At 68.0% G+C, this 20,363-nt stretch overlaps 3 protein-coding genes across 9 annotated transcripts; 1 reads left to right on the forward strand and 2 right to left on the reverse strand.

Annotated features, from left to right (window-relative positions):
* Positions 1–358: 358 nt before the first annotated feature.
* Positions 359–10,011, reverse strand: CDK20 (cyclin dependent kinase 20). 4 transcript variants are annotated; one of them, XM_075918463.1, is made up of 9 exons: positions 9,879–10,011; positions 5,425–5,516; positions 5,154–5,267; positions 3,640–3,828; positions 3,438–3,559; positions 3,215–3,277; positions 2,588–2,711; positions 1,100–1,255; positions 359–716 (listed from the first exon to the last, which is right to left on the reverse strand). In XM_075918463.1, exons 2-9 carry the CDS (start codon positions 5,497–5,499, stop codon positions 528–530), a joined length of 1,032 nt encoding a protein of 343 aa, XP_075774578.1. In that variant the 5' UTR covers positions 5,500–5,516; positions 9,879–10,011; the 3' UTR covers positions 359–527. The 4 variants fall into 4 exon arrangements, with proteins under 4 accessions (XP_075774578.1, XP_075774580.1, XP_075774577.1 ...); XM_075918465.1 differs by lacking the exon at positions 9,879–10,011 and adding an exon at positions 6,028–6,242; XM_075918462.1 differs by lacking the exon at positions 9,879–10,011 and adding an exon at positions 5,673–6,014 and having other exon boundaries at positions 3,640–3,791.
* Positions 10,012–10,649: 638 nt separating this feature from the next.
* Positions 10,650–14,843, reverse strand: TIMM17B (translocase of inner mitochondrial membrane 17B). Of its 4 annotated transcripts, none has more exons than XM_006125551.3 (6): positions 14,685–14,843; positions 12,867–12,966; positions 12,685–12,748; positions 12,470–12,598; positions 11,612–11,722; positions 10,650–11,249 (listed from the first exon to the last, which is right to left on the reverse strand). In XM_006125551.3, the coding sequence occupies exons 1-6, from the start codon at positions 14,708–14,710 to the stop codon at positions 11,161–11,163; spliced, it is 519 nt and encodes a 172-aa protein (XP_006125613.1). In that variant the 5' UTR covers positions 14,711–14,843; the 3' UTR covers positions 10,650–11,160. The 4 variants fall into 4 exon arrangements, with proteins under 4 accessions (XP_006125613.1, XP_075774570.1, XP_006125612.2 ...); XM_075918455.1 differs by having other exon boundaries at positions 12,867–13,018; positions 14,685–14,835; XM_006125550.4 differs by having other exon boundaries at positions 12,867–13,002; positions 14,685–14,834.
* Positions 14,844–15,277: 434 nt separating this feature from the next.
* On the forward strand, positions 15,278–17,465 carry PQBP1 (polyglutamine binding protein 1). Its single transcript, XM_075918454.1, is given in 8 exon segments — positions 15,278–15,393; positions 15,396–15,428; positions 16,380–16,491; positions 16,618–16,656; positions 16,658–16,725; positions 16,865–16,975; positions 17,108–17,168; positions 17,279–17,465. Coding segments are annotated over 8 exon segments (612 nt in total). The 5' UTR covers positions 15,278–15,362; the 3' UTR covers positions 17,436–17,465.
* Positions 17,466–20,363: the final 2,898 nt, after the last annotated feature.

The following is a 20,363-nucleotide window of genomic DNA, read 5'->3' on the forward strand; positions in this document are numbered from 1 at the left end:
AGAAGCCCTGCCGAGCCGGGAGGGGGGCGCGAGGCAGGGCGGCCGAGGCCACAGGAAGGGCTGCGGAGTGCGGGAGACGGGCGAGGGGAAGGAGGCCTGCAGGAAAGCGCGCGAGCTGGGAACGGGCCTGGCCGGGCAGGAAGAGGCGGGCTCCCTGGCCCCCCAGCTCTGCCAGCACAAGGCGGTGGAGATAACGATATCGCCAGGCTCAGGCCGGGCGCTGTCACCCAGCTGTCACTGCTGGCAGCGCAGGGCAGGGAGGCAGAGCCGGCCACTGAGCCCAGGAGTCTGGGCTCCCAGAGCCAGGAGAGACCCCAGGAGCCAGGACAGCTCCAGGGAAGGGGCCGGGAGGCAGATCCAAGCAACCCAGGGCCCTTTAATGACAAAAGCCCGCGACACCGGAGTCCAGAGAACACCAAGAGCCCGGGGGGGGGCAGCCTCCACAGGCCAGCTTCAGAGCCGGCCCCCCTGCAGGCAGGACAGGCCCTGCCCCACTCCCTGCCCCCAGCCAGCCAGCCGGCTCCGTGTCACGGCTTCACCCCCCACAGCACATAAGGGGCCACCAGTTCGGGGTCCACCACAGACTCCTCCAGGGGCCGCTCGACACGGAAGTCGCGCTGGTGCTGGGGTCCCTTCCTGCTGCCCCGCGGGGGGACGGGAAGCTCCGAGTGGTGGGCGGGCAGCGGGGGGGTGAAGAAATAGGGATGCAGCAAAGCCTGGGAGGAAGAGAAAGGGTTAAACTGACCAGCCCCCCCCAACACCACATTGACGCGAGAGGGTGGCGCCCCCTGGGGGCAGCAGGAGGCACTGCACAGCGCCCCCTGCTGACCCCACGCCCACCCACAGCATCTGCGGGGCTCCCTGTGAGGCAGCCGGGGGGCTGGCAGGGGCCACGTGGGGGGGTCTGTGTCCCTGTCTCGAGGGGAGAAGGAGGGCGCTGTTGTTGCAGGGACCAGCACAGAACCGGGGCCCCGGCCGGGGCGGGAGAGGGGAGACCCCGGCGCCTAGGGACCGGCAGGCCCAGCTCCGGCCAGGGGGGCCCAGGGGCTGCAGAGAGAGGCCCCCGGGACCGTACGGGCCAGGCGTGGACACTCCCTACCTGGGCTGCCCTCACACGCTCCCGGGAGGGGTAGACCAGGAAGCGCCTGAGCAGCTGCAGGGCCTGTGGGGGGGCGTCGGGCAGCACCTCCTCCAGCGGGATGGGCGGGTTGTCCTTGAACGAGATCTTGTTGTAGTCGGGCAACTCCGCGATTTCCTGCCGTCAGAGATGGGCGGTTAGAGACCCCAGGCGTCCGGGCCCCCAGGCCCCGCCCCTCCCCGAGCGACCCCAGGCGTCCGGGCCCCCAGCCCCCGCCCCTCCCCGAGCGACCCCAGGCGTCCGGGCCCCCAGCCCCCGCCCCTCCCCGAGCGACCCCAGGCGTCCGGGCCCCCAGGCCCCGCCCCTCCCCGAGCGACCCCAGGCGTCCGGGCCCCCAGCCCCGCCCCTCCCCGAGCGACCCCAGGCGTCCGGGCCCCCAGCCCCCGCCCCTCCCCGAGCGACCCCAGGCGTCCGGGCCCCCAGCCCCCGCCCCTCCCCGAGCGACCCCAGGCGTCCGGGCCCCCAGCCCCCGCCCCTCCCCGAGCGACCCCAGGCGTCCGGGCCCCCAGCCCCCGCCCCTCCCCGAGCGACCCCAGGCGTCCGGGCCCCCAGCCCCCGCCCCTCCCCGAGCGACCCCAGGCGTCCGGGCCCCCAGCCCCCGCCCCTCCCCGAGCGACCCCAGGCGTCCGGGCCCCCAGCCCCCGCCCCTCCCCGAGCGACCCCAGGCGTCCGGGCCCCCAGCCCCCGCCCCTCCCCGAGCGACCCCAGGCGTCCGGGCCCCCAGCCCCCGCCCCTCCCCGAGCGACCCCAGGCGTCCGGGCCCCCAGCCCCCGCCCCTCCCCGAGCGACCCCAGGCGTCCGGGCCCCCAGCCCCCGCCCCTCCCCGAGCGACCCCAGGCGTCCGGGCCCCCAGCCCCGCCCCTCCCCGAGCGACCCCAGGCGTCCGGGCCCCCAGCCTCCGCCCCTCCCCGAGCGACCCCAGGCGTCCGGGCCCCCAGCCCCCGCCCCTCCCCGAGCGACCCCAGGCGTCCGGGCCCCCAGGCTCCGCCCCTCCCCGAGCGACCCCAGGCGTCCGGGCCCCCAGGCTCCGCCCCTCCCCGAGCGACCCCAGGCGTCCGGGCCCCCAGCCCCCGCCCCTCCCCGAGCGACCCCAGGCGTCCGGGCCCCCAGCCCCCGCCCCTCCCCGAGCGACCCCAGGCGTCCGGGCCCCCAGCCCCCGCCCCTCCCCGAGCGACCCCAGGCGTCCGGGCCCCCAGCCCCCGCCCCTCCCCGAGCGACCCCAGGCGTCCGGGCCCCCAGCCCCCGCCCCTCCCCGAGCGACCCCAGGCGTCCGGGCTCCCAGGCCCCGCCCCTCCCCGAGCGACCCCAGGGGTCCGGGCCACCAGCCCCCGCCCCTCCCCGAGCCGGGAGACCCCACACCTCCGGGCCCCCGTTCCCCCTCTCCCCCGAGCCGGGAGAACCCAGGCGTCCGGGCCCCCCCCGAGCCGGGAGAACCCAGACCCCGCTCACCGGCCAGATGCGCTGGTTGGGGGTGCCCAGCACCCGGAGGACACAGCAGAGCTGCTCGATGTCGTTCTCCCCGGGGAAGAGGGGTGAGCTGCTGAGCAGTTCGGCGAAGATGCAGCCGACAGCCCTTAGCACAGAAGCAGAGGAGCAATCCCCACGGGAGCTGACCCCAGGCGGCTCTCCGCGGCACCGGGCCGCAGGGCTAACAGGGTTCAAATCGGTGCCCCCGGACCCCGTGGCTGGCCCCCCGCACGAGCGACGGCCCAGTCTGGGGGACCCCAGCCTGCTGCTTGGGGGCCTGCCCGGAGGGGCAGATCGCTCGCTGAGCACAACAGGCACTGCAGAGAGCCTGAGCCAATTCCCCGCTGCGTCACCTCTCTGCTGGGCGTATGGAAGGAGCCCCCCAGAGGCAGGGGCTGGGTGGCAGCAGGACTTCCCTCGCGCCCCGCTCTGCGGTCTACCCCCACAGCGGGGGAGGGACGCGGCCCCGGAGCAGGGCTAGAGCGAGATTAAGGAGGGAGGGCACCACGGCCACGCCCCGAGCTCCGGGAGGCAGGGGGCAGAGCGAAAGCTGGCTCCGCACACGGGCTCTGGACCGACGCGGGGCGCTGGCGCCCAGGAGCCACTCACCACAGATCCACGCCTTCGTCGTACTTCCGAGCACCATACAGCAGCTCCGGGGCGCGGTACCACCTAACGGGGGAGGGAGCAGGTTAGAGGCCGCCATACCCAGCGGCCAGCGCTAGCCACTAGGCTCCGCCCCCGAGCTGGGGAGAGAACCCAGGAGCCCAATTGCAGAGCCCTGATTCTGTGGCCCACGGCTCCAGCCCAGAGCACGGCCATGCCCGCTCACCTGGTGGCCACCTGGTGGCTGTAGAGCCGGCCTCCGTCGCTGGAGAACACCCTGGCCAGGCCGAAATCTGCGATCTTCAGCTGCCCCGTGGAGCTGATGAGTAAATTGGCTGGTTTCAGGTCCTGCAGGACACAGTGAAGGGGTCAGGGGAGGGGGCCGGATGCCGGGGGGCAGCGGGAACAGGGGAAGGGGCTGGACCCACCCGGTGCATGATGTTATTGGCGTGGCAGAAGGCCACCCCCTGCAGCAGCATGAGCATGTATCCTTTCACCTGGGCCTGCGAGAGGGGCTGCTGGGCACTGCGGATCACCTCGGCCAGGTCCGACAGCATGTACTCGAACACCAGCACGAACCCTGCGCCGTGGGGGAACACGGCCTTCAGCTTCACCACCTGGCACGGGCGACGGGGCAAAACCATGAGCCCATCTCCCCCGGTATCCTGCCTGGCCTCCCGCCTCCAGCCCACCCACTCCAGTATCCTGCTGCTGTAGGAGAACATAGTAAAGTATTAAAAATGATTCCCCCGAGTGGAAGTGACTAAAAGTCTGAGTGGTGTAAATGTGGTAAGTAGGAGAAGCATACAAGTGGGTCCATGGATTCCTGCTGAAGTGTTTAGATTTAGGGTTATCAAGCTTGATAAGTGTTTAGATTTATTATTATTATTATTTGTTAAGATTGTTACATGTTTAGATTTATAATTATTGCCCCTCTAGAATGTAATTTGTTAGGAATGTAACATTAGGTCATGTAACTGAAACCTGTTACGAATATAACCCTAAGGAGCCAGACACAGCTCCCCCTGAGACCCAGGGCACTGCTTGTCAAGCCACTACCTCTGCGCTGGGAGCCAAGCCCTGTCATTGACCAAGGGCCTTGTTACACAATCCACGCCCGTCTCTTCAAAGCATCGTAACTACAGCAGTAACTAACTCAGCAGGCAGAGAGAGAAGGGTTTGAGAAATGCCTCCCAGACACTACAACTGGAGGTCCCCCCATGAGATCACTGACAAGCACCTGGCAGCCACTCTGGACACCAGCATGATGCAGCAATTCCCATAGACTGGCATAGGAAGAAATATATATATTATTATGATCATCTTTACAATAAATGTGGCTTTTTGCCTTATCCCCCCTCGTAAGATCCTGCTTGCTTTTACTGGTACAACAGTGCCCTGACCAATTCCAGACGAGCACCCACCCATTCCTCATTTCCTAGCATCAATGGGGAGGGAGGGAGGGAAGAAAGAAAGAAAGAACTAGATGAATAATTGATTTCTTGGGTCTCTGGGTGAATTAAATGACCTAAGAAAAAAACTGGTTAGTTTTGAACTGAACTTTTCCAGTTTTTCAGGCTGAAAACAACCAACCAATCAACCAACCCCGATGGCCCGGAAGCGCCCTTGTTGAAGTGTGTTTTGCCCGAAGGAGCGCAGGGAAAGAGCAGCGAGAGAGAACAGCAAAGGAGGAAAGGAACAGGGGAAGCAGCAGCCCGCACACAGAAGAGGGAAGCTGCGGGGCAGGCAGCAGACGGGGTGTGGAAATAGCATCTAGCCTCTTTCTGACCCCAGCACCCTGGCTTTGCCATCACAAAACCCCAGCGCTGTAGGGCCGAAAGGGACCCCAAGGGTTCCCCTCACCCTCCAGAGCCGGGAGAGACCCCAGGAGTCCTGGCTCCCAGGCCCCTGTTCTAACCCACCAGAGCCCACGCCGACTCACGTGCGGATTCTCCTCGATCTCTTGTAAGGCTTTGATCTCCCGCAGCGCCTGGTTCGGGATCCCGTCCTCCAGTCTCCGCAGAGCAACCTTCTTCAGCGCCACGGTCTCCCCCGTCTGCCGAGAAGGGATGCAGTTGGAAGAGACGCAGGAGTCCTGGCTCCCAGCCCCCCTCCCTTTAATCACTAGGCCCCACTCCCCTCCCAGAGCCGGGGGAAGAAGCCAGGGGTCCCGGCTCCCGCCCGGAGATCTGAGCTGCTTGCCCCGCTCTCACTTCGATGTGCTTGGCTCTGAAGACGATGCCGTGGGCGCCTTCCCCAATGCGGCCCAGGATGCTGTACTGGTCCATGCTGGGCTCGCCTCGAGCTGGAAACGGGCAGAGCAATTAATGCCCCATCGCTGGCTGGCGCCGCTGGGCATTCGCTGCAATAGCCCCCCACCCCCGCAAGGGGCACCTGGCGCTGTGCGCTACTGGGGCGGGGGGCGGCACGGTGCCCTGTCCCATACTGCCCCGCTCCTCACCCCATCCACTGCAGGACCCCCAGTGCACTGTGGGCTACTGGGGCGGGGGGCGGCACGGTGCCCTGTCCCATACTGCCCCGCTCCTCACCCCATCCACTGCAGGACCCCCAGTGCACTGTGGGCTACTGGGGCGGGGGGGCGGCACGGTGCCCTGTCCCATACTGCCCCGCTCCTCACCCCATCCACTGCAGGACCCCCAGTGCACTGTGGGCTACTGGGGCGGGGGGGCGGCACGGTGCCCTGTCCCATACTGCCCCGCTCCTCACCCCATCCACTGCAGGACCCCCAGTGCACTGTGGGCTACTGGGGCGGGGGGGCGGCACGGTGCCCTGTCCCATACTGCCCCGCTCCTCACCCCATCCACTGCAGGACCCCCAGTGCACTGTGGGCTACTGGGGGAGCACCGTCCCACAATGCACTGCTGCCCCTCCCAGGCCCGGCCCATGGCCACAGCATCCTAGCGCACTGTAGCATGCGAGGGGGGGAAGTCTCAGAATGCAACACCCTCCTATTGCGGAAGGGACCCCCCCCCCACACACACTATGCACTGCTCCCCCCCCATCCCAGGGGCCCTTCCCACAATGCACCGCTCCCCCCATCCCGGGCCCTTCCCACAATGCACCGCTCCCCCCATTCCAGGGGCCCTTCCCACAATGCACTGCTCCCCCCCCATCCCAGGGGCCCTTCCCACAATGCACCGCTCCCCCCATTCCAGGGGCCCTTCCCACAATGCACTGCTCCCTCCCCCATCCCAGGGGCCCTTCCCACAAAGCACCGCTCCCCCCATCCCGGGCCCTTCCCACAAAGCACCGCTCCCCCCATCCCGGCCCCTTCCCACAATGCACCGCTCCCCCCACCCTGGGGCCCCTTCCCACAATGCACCGCTCCCCCCACCCTGGGGCCCCTTCCCACAATGCACCGCTCCCCCCATCCCGGGCCCTCCCCACAATGCACCGCTCCCCCCATCCCGGGCCCTTCCCACAATGCACCGCTCCCCCCCACCGCCCCGGGCCCTTCCCACAATGCACCACTCCCCCCATCCCGGGCCCTTCCCACAATGCACCGCTCCCCCCACCCTGGGGCCCCTTCCCACAATGCACCGCTCCCCCCACCCTGGGGCCCCTTCCCACAATGCACCGCTCCCCCCATCCCGGGCCCTTCCCACAATGCACCGCTCCCCCCACCGCCCCGGGCCCTTCCCACAATGCACCGCTCCCCCCGCCCCTTCCCACAATGCACCGCTCCCCCCCCACCGGGCCACTTCCCACAATGCACCGCTCCCCCCCCCCCCGGGCCCCTTCCCACAATGCACCGCTCCCCCCCCCCCCCGGGGCCCCTTCCCACAATGCACCGCTCCCCCCGCCCCTTCCCACAATGCACCGCTCCCCCCCCACCCTGGGGCCCCTTCCCACAATGCACCGCTCCCCCCATCCCGGGCCCTTCCCACAATGCACCGCTCCCCCCACCGCCCCGGGCCCTTCCCACAATGCACCGCTCCCCCCGCCCCTTCCCACAATGCACCGCTCCCCCCCCCCCCGGGCCCCTTCCCACAATGCACCGCTCCCCCCCCCCCCCGGGGCCCCTTCCCACAATGCACCGCTCCCCCCACCGCCCCGGGCCCTTCCCACAATGCACCGCTCCCCCCCGCCCCTTCCCACAATGCACCGCTCCCCCCCCCCCCGGGGCCCCTTCCCACAATGCACCGCTCCCCCCATCCCGGGCCCTTCCCACAATGCACCGCTCCCCCCACCCTGGGGCCCCTTCCCACAATGCACCGCTCCCCCCACCCTGGGGCCCCTTCCCACAATGCACCGCTCCCCCCATCCCGGGCCCTCCCCACAATGCACCGCTCCCCCCATCCCGGGCCCTTCCCACAATGCACCGCTCCCCCCCACCGCCCCGGGCCCTTCCCACAATGCACCACTCCCCCCATCCCGGGCCCTTCCCACAATGCAACGCTCCCCCCACCCTGGGGCCCCTTCCCACAATGCACCGCTCCCCCCACCCTGGGGCCCCTTCCCACAATGCACCGCTCCCCCCATCCCGGGCCCTTCCCACAATGCACCACTCCCCCCACCGCCCCGGGCCCTTCCCACAATGCACCGCTCCCCCCGCCCCTTCCCACAATGCACCGCTCCCCCCCCCCCCGGGCCCCTTCCCACAATGCACCGCTCCCCCCCACCCCCGGGCCCCTTCCCACAATGCACCGCTCCCCCCCCCCCGGGGCCCCTTCCCACAATGCACCGCTCCCCCCGCCCCTTCCCACAATGCACCGCTCCCCCCCCACCCTGGAGCCCCTTCCCACAATGCACCGCTCCCCCCATCCCGGGCCCTTCCCACAATGCACCGCTCCCCCCACCGCCCCGGGCCCTTCCCACAATGCACCGCTCCCCCCGCCCCTTCCCACAATGCACCGCTCCCCGCCCCCCCCCCCGGGCCCCTTCCCACAATGCACCGCTCCCCCCCCCCCCGGGGCCCCTTCCCACAATGCACCGCTCCCCCCACCGCCCCGGGCCCTTCCCACAATGCACCGCTCCCCCCCGCCCCTTCCCACAATGCACCGCTCCCCCCCCACCGCCCCGGGCCCTTCCCACAAAGCACCGCCCCCCCATCCCGGGCCCTTCCCACAATGCACCGCTCCCCCCCACCCCGGGCCCTTCCCACAATGCACCGCTCCCCCCCATCCCGGGCCCTTCCCACAATGCACCGCTCCCCCCACCCCGGGCCCTTCCCACAATGCACCGCTCCCCCCCATCCCGGGCCCTTCCCACAATGCACCGCTCCCCCCCACCCCGGGCCCTTCCCACAATGCACCGCTCCCCCCCCATCCCGGGCCCTTCCCACAATGCACCGCTCCCCCCACCCCGGGTCCTTCCCACAATGCACCGCTCCCCCCACCCTGGGGCCCCTTCCCACAATGCACCGCTCCCCCCATCCCGGGGAGCCCCTTCCCACAATGCACCGCTCCCCCCATCCCGGGCCCTTCCCACAATGCACCGCTCCCCCCACCCCGGGGAGCCCCTTCCCACAATGCACCGCTCCCCCCATCCCGGGCCCTTCCCACAATGCACCGCTCCCCCCACCCCGGGGAGCCCCTTCCCACAATGCACCGCTCCCCCCACCCCGGGCCCTTCCCACAATGCACCGCTCCCCCCCATCCCGGGCCCTTCCCACAATGCACCGCTCCCCCCCCACCCCGGGCCCTTCCCACAATGCATCGCTCCCCCCCATCCCGGGCCCTTCCCACAATGCACCGCTCCCCCCACCCCGGGCCCTTCCCACAATGCACCGCTCCCCCCACCCTGGGGCCCCTTCCCACAATGCACCGCTCCCCCCACCCTGGGGCCCCTTCCCACAATGCACCGCTCCCCCCATCCCGGGGAGCCCCTTCCCACAATGCACCGCTCCCCCCATCCCGGGCCCTTCCCACAATGCACCGCTCCCCCCACCCCGGGCCCTTCCCACAATGCACCGCTCCCCCCCATCCCGGGCCCTTCCCACAATGCACCGCTCCCCCCACCCCGGGCCCTTCCCACAATGCACCGCTCCCCCCCACCCCGGGCCCTTCCCACAATGCATCGCTCCCCCCCATCCCGGGCCCTTCCCACAATGCACCGCTCCCCCCACCCCGGGCCCTTCCCACAATGCACCGCTCCCCCCACCCTGGGGCCCCTTCCCACAATGCACCGCTCCCCCCACCCTGGGGCCCCTTCCCACAATGCACCGCTCCCCCCATCCCGGGGAGCCCCTTCCCACAATGCACCGCTCCCCCCATCCCGGGCCCTTCCCACAATGCACCGCTCCCCCCACCCCGGGCCCTTCCCACAATGCACCGCTCCCCCCCATCCCGGGCCCTTCCCACAATGCACCGCTCCCCCCACCCCGGGCCCTTCCCACAATGCACCGCTCTCCCCCACCCCGGGCCCTTCCCACAATGCACCGCTCCCCCCCATCCCGGGCCCTTCCCACAATGCACCGCTCCCCTCACCCCGGGCCCTTCCCACAATGCACCGCTCCCCCCACCCTGGGGCCCCTTCCCACAATGCACCGCTCCCCCCACCCTGGGGCCCCTTCCCACAATGCACCGCTCCCCCCATCCCGGGCCCTTCCCACAATGCACCGCTCCCCCCACCCCGGGGAGCCCCTTCCCACAATGCACCGCTCCCCCCATCCCGGGCCCTTCCCACAATGCACCGCGCACGGCACCTGGGTTTCCCTGCCGGCCGCCTGGCAACGGGGCCGGGCGCGTAGCGACGCAGAGAAGCGCGCGGGCCCCGTCACGTGACAAGGGCCTGGCGGCCCAACCCCGCCCCTGGGGAAAAAAGGGTGGGCGGGGCCATGGCCGGGGGGGGGGGGAGTATGGTGGGCGGGGCCATGGCCGGGGGGGGAGTAGGGTGGGCGGGGCCATGGCCGGGGGGGAGTAGGGTGGGCGGGGCCATGGCGGGGGGGGGGAGTAGGGTGGGCGGGGCCATGGCGGGGGGGAGTAGGGTGGGCGGGGCCATGGCCGGGGGGGGGGGGGAGTAGGGTGGGCGGGGCCATGGCCGGGGGGGGCTGGGGAGTGTTGCTGGGGGCCCCCTAATTCCGCGCTGAGGCCCCAGCCGGGGGAACGGGGGCCCAGGCAGGCAGGGCGATTAACCCGCGTGGGGGGTAGGGGGGTGCATCACGCTGTGGGGGCTCACCCCTCTGCTCCCCCGGCCCCCGCAGGTCAAGCAGAGTGGGGGGCTGCCCCACACGGGGTGGGGGCTCATGCCGACCATCTGCCTCTTGCTGGAGCAGTCGGGGTCCCTTCTCCCCCTTGCTGCTGGGCCAGACAGGCTGCACTTCCCCACCAGGGGCTTCTGCTCATTTAACCACGCTGCCACCACGTGCTGCTTCCCCCACCAGCCCCCACTGCCCTCCCCCCTGTGGGACACAGCCCAGAGTCCCCTCCCCCCGCCCCCCGGCAGAGGCAGCCCAATCACCACGCTGACCCCATGGTAAAGTACTTGCTCTATTTTGCACCTGGAAAAACGAAACCTGCAACACTCTTAGAAACGTCTTTAAATACAAATATCCGAAAGGAGGCGAGATTGCGGCTCAGAGTGGGCAGTTTGGGGACCTACCGTCCCAGCTGCGGGGGGGGGGGGGGGGGGTGGGGGGGGATATATGCCAAGACAGTTTCCCCTCTGGTGGGGGGACCAGCAGGGCTCAGGGGTTATGTAAATGGGCCATTAACCCCCTTTTTCAGAGAGCACAGCCGGTCAAGATGGGGGACACCCTGTTTTGTGATGCCATCAGCACCACCTGCATGTACAGCTGTAGGCCCTATCCCCCGTACCCCCCAAAGTAGCAGGAAACTTAGAAGGATTCCCAGGGAATCAGGCCCTGACAGCATTGTCTCCGGGGAAGTATCCAAGAACTGGAGGGACAAGTGGTTGGTGTTCAGGATGATTCCAACAAGGGGAGGCCCCCTGAATTATTAGCTGCAGCACCCTAAAAGTAAGCAGCTTCATTGATACTGTCCATAGCCCTGATATCCTGGAGGCACTGGGCCGTCCTTCGGGGGCAGCTGACTGGGGTCTTCGCTGAACGGGTTAGCTGCAGAGGAAAGCAAAAAGTGCTGGTGAGAAACACGCCCAAGGCACAGCCCTCTCGGGGGCAGGGCAGCTGGAGAACAGCCTGAAACGCAGCCCTCTGTGGCATCCCTCCACCATGGTCCACAGCCCCTCCTAGCCCTGCCTAGGGCTCCCCGTGCAGCCCTGCCAGTGCCCCCAACTCCTGCCCCACAGCCCTGCCAGTGCCTCTCACGCCCACGCCCCAACCCGTGCCCTGTCAGCGCCCCTCACTCCCGCCCCTCAGCCCTGCCCTGTAGGTGCCCCTCAATCCCAACCCCCGGCCCCTGCCCCCCCCAGTGCCCCTCACTTCCACCCTGCAGCCCCTGCCAGCCCAGGCTTGCTTACAGTTCTGGAATTGCTGTGCCGTGTATCTGGTGAGTAAGATTCCGACTCCTTCGATCAAGGCCAGTAAAATCCCGCCCATCATGGCTGAGCCCACCATGGCTAACGGGCCACCTGGGACAAAAGACCAGTTAGAAGAGTGGGGCTGTGGGGCTGTGGAGAAATCCCTGTGGTATTAGACATTGTATTAAGATCTGTCTTTGTTCAGTGTTCTTAGAGAATCTCTGGAACATTTCTCCTAGAACTTTGTATTAAGAGATCTTGTAAGATAAACTGTCTTTTGAGCTCTGCCCTTTCCTTGGTTGCCCTGTTGGAATGACTGAGGTGTGACTGGAGAATGAAAGGGGAGCACCTCCAGCAGCAGTCCCAAGAGTGGAGAAGGTCTGGGAGCCAGATCCAAGACAGTACCTGTAAAGGGAGCTCATTAAGAGGACTGGACATACAGACCCCTTGGGAGTCAAGCAGCAAGTGCCTGCCCTTGGAAGAACTCTCTCTGAAGCAGCATTAAGAAAGGTGAGGTGATGCCTAATTGGCTGCATGAAAGGGATAAATAGGAGGCATCTTGCAGAGGGACCCTGGGTTTTCCTCTTGTCAACATGGGAGCATCGATCCGGATCTGCAGAAGCCTGGCTCCACCCCTCCCCCATCTTACGCACCTGGCCAGTGCAGTGAAGGGGAGCAACTTTTGGGAACAACAAGACGGAGTGTGCGTGTGAGAGTGCATGAGAGTGATGTGTCCTATGCATCGGATAAGTATGGCTCCATCTATGGATGGTCAATAAATGTGGCATGTGGCCTTATCCCAGGTGCTTCTTTTAAGCACAACAGGGGCGGGGCAGGGGGCCCTCCCCTGGCACTCACTGCGGGAGGCGAGCACAGCTCCTGTGAGGGCCCCACTAGTGATCGAGTTCCAAGGGTCTTCCTTTCCCCGCATCTTCACCAGGCCACAGTCGATGGTGGAGAAGAGGCCGCCCCAGACTGCAAAGCTACCTGGGGACAGGAAGGAGCAGGGATGAGCTGCACCTCAGCTCCGTACCCCACCTGGCCATGCCTCCCCCCACACCGCGGCCCCTCACCTCCAATCTGGGGTGCTCTGATGCGGATGGCGCTGACGCTGCCTTTGAACCGGTGTCGAACGCCCTGGGGGAGGAGAGCAGAGGGGGAAGTGAGCTGAGATGCTGCCCCGCTCCCCCAGAAGTCGGGGGCTGGGGAGAGCTGTCAGGCAATGGAGGGGAGGCTGGGGCTAGGCAGGGCTCACCACTGGGGCATTCCGGAAGCCCTTGATGGCCTGGAAGACCCCCCCGCCGATCATCCCCATGGTGAAGGCACCGCCACAGTCGTCCACAATGCGCCATGGGCTGCCGGAGAAGGGGGGTTAGCCAGGTTGGGAGACCCTACAACAAACAAACCCTGCAGAAGACCCTACATCAGTGGGGGAGGGGAGAAAGAGGGCACCCCTCCCCCCCCAGTAACAGCTCCACAACAGCCAGATACCCTCGCGCAACCATCCCCTTCCGGGGCGCCCGGCCACCCCGCCATGAGCCCGAGGGGACACCAGCCCCACCACAGCACCAAGCCCACCTGCAGGAAAGCTATGCAAGCGTGTGGGGGGGGGGGGAGGGAAAGCAGGAATCTGGGGTGGACGAAGGGGGCTGCTGTAGGTAGATCTCTCTATTAATCATCAATCTCTGCACTAGCCATTTTCTCATTGAAGTTTTTAACTTTGTATCACGTCCGTTTAGCTTTGCACCGAGTCCCTTCACACAGAACCCCTGTGCCTGTCCATCGAGAGCCGGGCTCAGCGCATGGAGTCTTGGTAGAACAGGCCCTACGGAGCGGATGAGGTGGGACTGGATACGGGAAGACCAGCACCTCCGGAGAGGGGATGGGAGCCAGAGCCAAGAACCTGTGAAAGGGCCTGGGAAGCAGGCCCACTGAGAGAAGACTGGACCTGTGGATGCCTTGGGGGTCAGCAGCAGGGGCCTGCTTTTGGGAACCCCCTCTCTGGAGGTGCATGGGGCAGCGCTGAGACACCCCCCGAAGAGTCACCAATCGACGGCATCTTGCAGGGGCCCCACCTAACTCACCTGGCCAGTGCAGTCAGGGGGAACTATTGGTGACCAGGAGTCAGGGTGTGTGGGTGGGATCTAGCCGATGTCTAGGAGAAGGTGGGTTGCTAGACGTGTATCACCAAGACCTGGCCTTTGCCTCTTCCCCCGGAAAGGACAACTAAGCACAACACTTGCAGGGACGAGCAGATCCCGGGGGGGGGTCACGAGCAGATCCCGGGGGGGGGGTGTCACGAGCAGATCCCGGGGGGGGGTCACCCCACGGGAAGTGATTCCTCAGCCCAGACACTAGAATAAATCCATCACCGCCTCCCCCCCAGCCACCACCACGCACATCCGGCCCCTCCCTGCAAGAAGAGACCCTACAATAACCCCCCCAGCCAAGGGACCACCACATGGTACAACCCCCCTCTAATTCCTGCTATTTCCCAACACCCCCCCCCCCCCCACGGTCCGTGGTGACTTGGTGTCTCCCAGCTCCACGGGAAGGGGAGGGGGGACGACAAGTCCGTTTCTTTCATCCCACCCCCACCTTTCTCCATAATGGACTCACCCGCTCACAGATACCAAAACCCGGCAACTACCAAGTGACCAAGAATAGGGGTGTCAGTTTCTTCGAGCCCCCCACGGAGCAGGGCAAAGGACGGAAGGGGGCAGGTGAATCCATCCCAAGGGCGTGTGCTGAGCGTTCAGAGAATTGCCTCCCCCCATGCTCCTCCAATGGACTCGCCGGGCCTCAGGCCACACAAGGGGCTGGGCGCTACCAAGTGACCAACAGCGCCCGGGGAGGCTCGTTATGCAGACCGGCCAGGCACCAGACCGGCCAGGCACCAAATGGAGCGGCCCACGGGCCCCGGCCGTGGGGGGAGGGGCTTTCCCTCGCTGCCCCCCCCCTTCCTGCCCCAGTGGACTCGCCCGCCCATAGGCGCATTCAGGGCGGGGCAGACCAAGCTTCCCGGAAGGGGGGGGAGGAAAAAGAGACTGACCCTCCCCCCCCGGCCGCTCACCAGGGTTCCCGGGCATATTCCTCCATGACTCCCAACAGCGGCCGCGCCGGTCACGTGAGCATAAGGCTCCGCCCCTTGACCCGACTGTCCCGTGACAAGCAAGGGGCACCCCGCGCCCCCCTATTGGACAGCTGGAATCACGTGGTGTCTGCTCCCCTTCGCGTCACACACCGGGCCGGGGTGAGTCTCTGCTCTGATTGGCCAGAGAGAGGCACATGACATAAAAAAACCGTATTCCGGCCCTGCGGTCACCTGACAAGAAGGGGTCAGGGCCTCCCTATTGGCTCTTTTGCCAGCACGTGACATGAGAGACTCCGTCTTCCCGCTGACTGGTTGGCCTTTGGGGCGGGGCCGAGCGCTCTGTCACGTGACATGAGGGCACCGAGTGGCCTGCCGGAAAAGCAAAGCTGAGAGCCCCGCCTCCCTTCCTCCCATTGGTCGGATCTTGTCACGTGGGCGGGGACCCCCGAGGCGTCACGCGAGTGGCAGGGGCCTGGAGGAGCCGGACGAGCTGGTGCGGGGGGGGGGGCCCGAGCGGGAGGGCGGGGCGCGCAGGGGGCGGGGCCTAGGGCGGGGGGGGCAGGGGCGTGGCCGGGGGCGGGGCGCGCAGGGGCCAGGGGGCAGGGGGCGGGGCCGGGGCCGCTCTCCCCCTGACGGTCCCGCCCCGCAGGGTTCGCGATGCCGCTGCCGGTGGCGCTTCAGTCTCGCCTGGCAAGCGGGGCCTCCTCAAGCACGTGGAGCCCGGTGAGCGGGGGGGGCTCTCCCCTGGCCGGGGGGCTGGGCGCCATGGGGCGGGGGCTCTCCCCTGACCGGGGGTCCGGGCGCCGTGGGGCGGGGGGCTCTCCCTGGCCGGGGGGCTGGGCGCCATGGGGCGGGGGGCTCTCCTCTGGCCGGGGGCGCCAGGGGGCAGAGGGGGCAGTCGGGGGGCTCTCCCTGGCCGGGGCGCCAGGGGGCAGAGGGGGAGTCGGGGGCTCTCCCTGGCCGGGGCGCCAGGGGGCAGAGGGGGGAGTCGGGGGGCTCTCCCTGGCCGGGGGGCTGGGCGCCATGGGGCGGGGGGGCTCTCCCTGGCCGGGGCGCCAGGGGGCAGAGGGGGCAGTCGGGGGGCTCTCCCTGGCCGGGGCGCCAGGGGGCAGAGGGGGGAGTCGGGGGGCTCTCCCTGGCCGGGGCGCCAGGGGGCAGAGGGGGGAGTCGGGGGGCTCTCCCTGGCCGGGGGGCTGGGCGCCATGGGGCGGGGGGGCTCTCCCCTGGCTGGGGCGCCAGGGGGCAGAGGGGGCAGTCGGGGGGCTCTCCCTGGCCGGGGGGCTGGGCGCCATGGGGCGGGGGGCTCTCCCTGGCCGGGGGGCTGGGCGCCATGGGGCGGGGGGCTCTCCCTGGCCGGGGGGCTGGGCGCCATGGGGCGGGGGGCTCTCCTCTGGCCGGGGCGCCAGGGGGCAGAGGGGGGAGTCGGGGGGCTCTCCCTGGCTGGGGGTCCGGGCGCCGTGGGGCAGGGGCTCTCCTCTGCCGGGGCGCCAGGGGCAGAGGGGGAGTCGGGGGGCTCTCCCTGGCCGGGGGGCTGGGCGCCATGGGGCGGGGGGGCTCTCCCCTGGCCGGGGCGCAGGGGCAGAGGGGGAGCCGGGGGGCTCTCCCTGGCCGGGGGTCCGGGCGCCGTGGGGCAGGGGTCTGTGCCGGGGATTCTCTGACTCCCGCTGACCTCAGAGCCGGAGGAGGAGATCATCGCTGAAGATTATGACGACGACCACGTGGATTACGAGGCCACCAGAATGGAGAACTTGCCTCCCAACTGGTACAAAGTGTTTGACCCCATCTGGTAAGAGGGCGCCCCCCTGCCGCGTTGGGCGTGGCTGCCCCCTCCCCGGCCCTGCCCCAGACACGGCTGCATCTCAGCCCAAGCGTGGCGGGGAAGGGAATGAACTCTGTCTCCCCTGCCCTCCAGCGGCCTCCCCTATTACTGGAACATGGAGAACGACCTGGTGCTGGCTGTCTCCTAACGACCCCGGCTCCGTCATCACCAAAGCCGCTAAGAAGCTGAAGAACAGCCTGGGTAACGGCAAGGCAGTGGGGTCTAGTGCTTAGAGCTGGGCGGGCTCCTGCCCTTTCCGGGTGTGGGGGCTAGTGGCTCGGAGGGGGCAGGGGGGAGGGCGCAGACACCAGGCTGAGGCCAGGGCCTGTGTCTCCCCCAGACGCCGAGGAGAAGCCGGAGCGCCCCTACGAGAAGCCGGAGCGCGTGGAGGTGAAGGAGCGGCGTTACCACCGCCGGGAGGAGCTGGCGCCCTACCCCAAGAGCAAGAAAAGTGCGTGGGGAGGGGGCCGGGCCTGGGGCGCAGCTGGGGGGCAAAGTGGGTTGAGTGGGGAGGGGAAGGGGGGGAATTGGTACCTGGGGGGATGGGGAGCACTGAATACAGCCCCTGCCGTTCCCTCCCCAGGCAGCCGCAAGGACGAGGAGCTGGACCCCATGGACCCCAGCGCCTACTCGGACGCCCCTCGGTGAGGCTTGGAGGGTGCTGGGGAGGGGTGCGGGGCGGCGGGAATGGCGAAGGGGAGGGGTCTATTGCAGTGGGTGGGGTGTTGCGCTGACCTTGCCCCCTCCCCCGCAGGGGCACATGGTCGACGGGGCTCCCGAAGCGGAACGAGGCGAAGACGGGGGCGGACACGACGGCAGCCGGGCCCCTGTTCCAGCAGCGCCCGTACCCCAGCCCCGGCGCCGTGCTGCGCGCCAACGCCGAGGCCTCGCGCGCCAAGCAGCAGGACTGAGCCCCTCCCCCAATAAACCTGGAGACGGGCTGGGACTGACCGTGGTGTGTGGCCCCCAGCGGGACGGGCTGCTCTCCCCTAGCTCCATGGAAACGTGGGGTCCTCCCAGGCATGTGGCTGCAGCCCCCCTCCAGATCCAGGTGGCGTGGGGGGCGGGGTACTTACGGCTGCTGCGCCTTCTGAGGTGGATGGGGGGCATGAGGGAGAGCCGTCTGCCTCAGTTTCCCCCTCCGCAGCCTGAAACTCTTCTCCCCACCACCAGAAATTCTACTGAGGATGTTGCAAGATGTATTTCCTGGGGGCCATGGGCCGGAGTGGGGAGCAAAGCCAGGAGACCCCCCCCCCCCGGTTCTGACCCCATGCCCGTCCCATGCGGAGAACCCAGGAGTCCTCGCTCCCACCCCCCCCGGTTCTGACCCCCATGCCTGTCCCATGCGGAGAACCCAGGAGTCCTCGCTCCCCCTTCCCCCCGTGGTTCTGACCCCCATGCCTGTCCCATGCGGAGAACCCAGGAGTCCTTGCTCCCACCCCTCCCTGGTTCTGACCCCCATGCCTGTCCCATGCGGAGAACCCAGGAGTCCTCGCTCCCCCTTCCCCCGTGGTTCTGACCCCCATGCCTGTCCCATGCGGAGAACCCAGGAGTCCTTGCTCCCCCTTCCCCCCCGGTTCTGACCCCCATGCCTGTCCCATGCGGAGAACCCAGGAGTCCTTGCTCCCACCCCTCCCCGGTTCTGACCCCCATGCCTGTCCCATGCGGAGAACCCAGGAGTCCTTGCTCCCACCCCACCCTGGTTCTGACCCCCGTGCCCGTCCCATGTGGAGAACCCAGGAGTCCCTCGCTCCCCCTTCCCCCCTGGTTCTGACCCCCATGTCCGTCCCATACGGAGAACCCAGGAGTCCTCGCTCCCCCTTTCCCCCTGGTTCTGACCCCCATGTCCGTCCCATGCGGAGAACCCAGGAGTCCTTGCTCCCACCCCACCCTGGTTCTGACCCCCATGCCCGTCCCATGCGGAGAACCCAGGAGTCCTTGCTCCCCCTTCCCCCCTGGTTCTGACCCCCATGCCCGTCCCATGCGGAGAACCCAGGAGTCCTTGCTCCCCCTTCCCCCCTGGTTCTGACCCCCATGCCCGTCCCATGCAGAGAACCCAGGAGTCCTTGCTCCCTCTTCCCCCCTGGTTCTGACCCCCATGCCCGTCCCATGCAGAGAACCCAGGAGTCCTTGCTCCCTCTTCCCCCCTGGTTCTGACCCCCATGCCCGTCCCATGCGGAGAACCCAGGAGTCCTTGCTCCCCCTTCCCCCCTGGTTCTGACCCCCATGCCCATCCCATGCGGCGAACCCAGGAGTCCTCGCTCCCTCTTCCCCCCTGGTTCTGACCCCCATGCCCGTCCCATGCGGAGAACCCAGGAGTCCTTGCTCCCTCTTCCCCCCTGGTTCTGACCCCCATGCCCGTCCCATGCGGCGAACCCAGGAGTCCTTGCTCCCTCTTCCCCCCTGGTTCTGACCCCCATGCCTGTCCCATGCGGAGAACCCAGGAGTCCTTGCTCCCCCTTCCCCCTGGTTCTGACCCCCATGCCCGTCCCATGCGGCGAACCCAGGAGTCCTTGCTCCCCCTTCCCCCCTGGTTCTGACCCCCATGCCCGTCCCATGCGGAGAACCCAGGAGTCCTTGCTCCCCCTTCCCCCCTGGTTCTGACCCCCATGTCCGTCCCATGCGGAGAACCCAGGAGTCCTTGCTCCCTCTTCCCCCCTGGTTCTGACCCCCATGCCTGTCCCATGCGGAGAACCCAGGAGTCCTTGCTCCCACCCCACCCTGGTTCTGACCCCCATGCCTGTCCCATGTGGAGAACCCAGGAGTCCTTGCTCCCTCTTCCCCCCTGGTTCTGACCCCCATGCCCGTCCCATGCGGAGAACCCAGGAGTCCTTGCTCCCACCCCACCCTGGTTCTGACCCCCATGCCTGTCCCATGTGGAGAACCCAGGAGTCCTTGCTCCCTCTTCCCCCCTGGTTCTGACCCCCATGCCCGTCCCATGCAGAGAACCCAGGAGTCCTTGCTCCCTCTTCCCCCCTGGTTCTGACCCCCATGCCCGTCCCATGCGGAGAACCCAGGAGTCCTTGCTCCCCCTTCCCCCCTGGTTCTGACCCCCATGCCCGTCCCATGCGGCGAACCCAGGAGTCCTTGCTCCCCCTTCCCCCCTGGTTCTGACCCCCATGCCCGTCCCATGCGGAGAACCCAGGAGTCCTTGCTCCCCCTTCCCCCCTGGTTCTGACCCCCATGTCCGTCCCATGCGGAGAACCCAGGAGTCCTTGCTCCCTCTTCCCCCCTGGTTCTGACCCCCATGCCTGTCCCATGCGGAGAACCCAGGAGTCCTTGCTCCCACCCCACCCTGGTTCTGACCCCCATGCCTGTCCCATGTGGAGAACCCAGGAGTCCTTGCTCCCTCTTCCCCCCTGGTTCTGACCCCCATGCCCGTCCCATGCGGAGAACCCAGGAGTCCTTGCTCCCACCCCACCCTGGTTCTGACCCCCATGCCTGTCCCATGTGGAGAACCCAGGAGTCCTTGCTCCCTCTTCCCCCCTGGTTCTGACCCCCATGCCCGTCCCATGCGGAGAACCCAGGAGTCCTTGCTCCCACCCCACCCTGGTTCTGACCCCCATGCCTGTCCCATGTGGAGAACCCAGGAGTCCTTGCTCCCTCTTCCCCCCTGGTTCTGACCCCCATGCCCGTCCCATGCGGAGAACCCAGGAGTCCTTGCTCCCCCTTCCCCCCTGGTTCTGACCCCCATGCCCGTCCCATGCAGAGAACCCAGGAGTCCTTGCTCCCTCTTCCCCCCTGGTTCTGACCCCCATGCCCGTCCCATGCGGAGAACCCAGGAGTCCTTGCTCCCCCTTCCCCCCTGGTTCTGACCCCCATGCCTGTCCCATGCAGAG

Source organism: Pelodiscus sinensis, unplaced genomic scaffold (genome assembly GCF_049634645.1).
Source record: "Pelodiscus sinensis isolate JC-2024 unplaced genomic scaffold, ASM4963464v1 ctg120, whole genome shotgun sequence".
NCBI classification, from domain to species: domain Eukaryota; kingdom Metazoa; phylum Chordata; order Testudines; family Trionychidae; genus Pelodiscus; species Pelodiscus sinensis.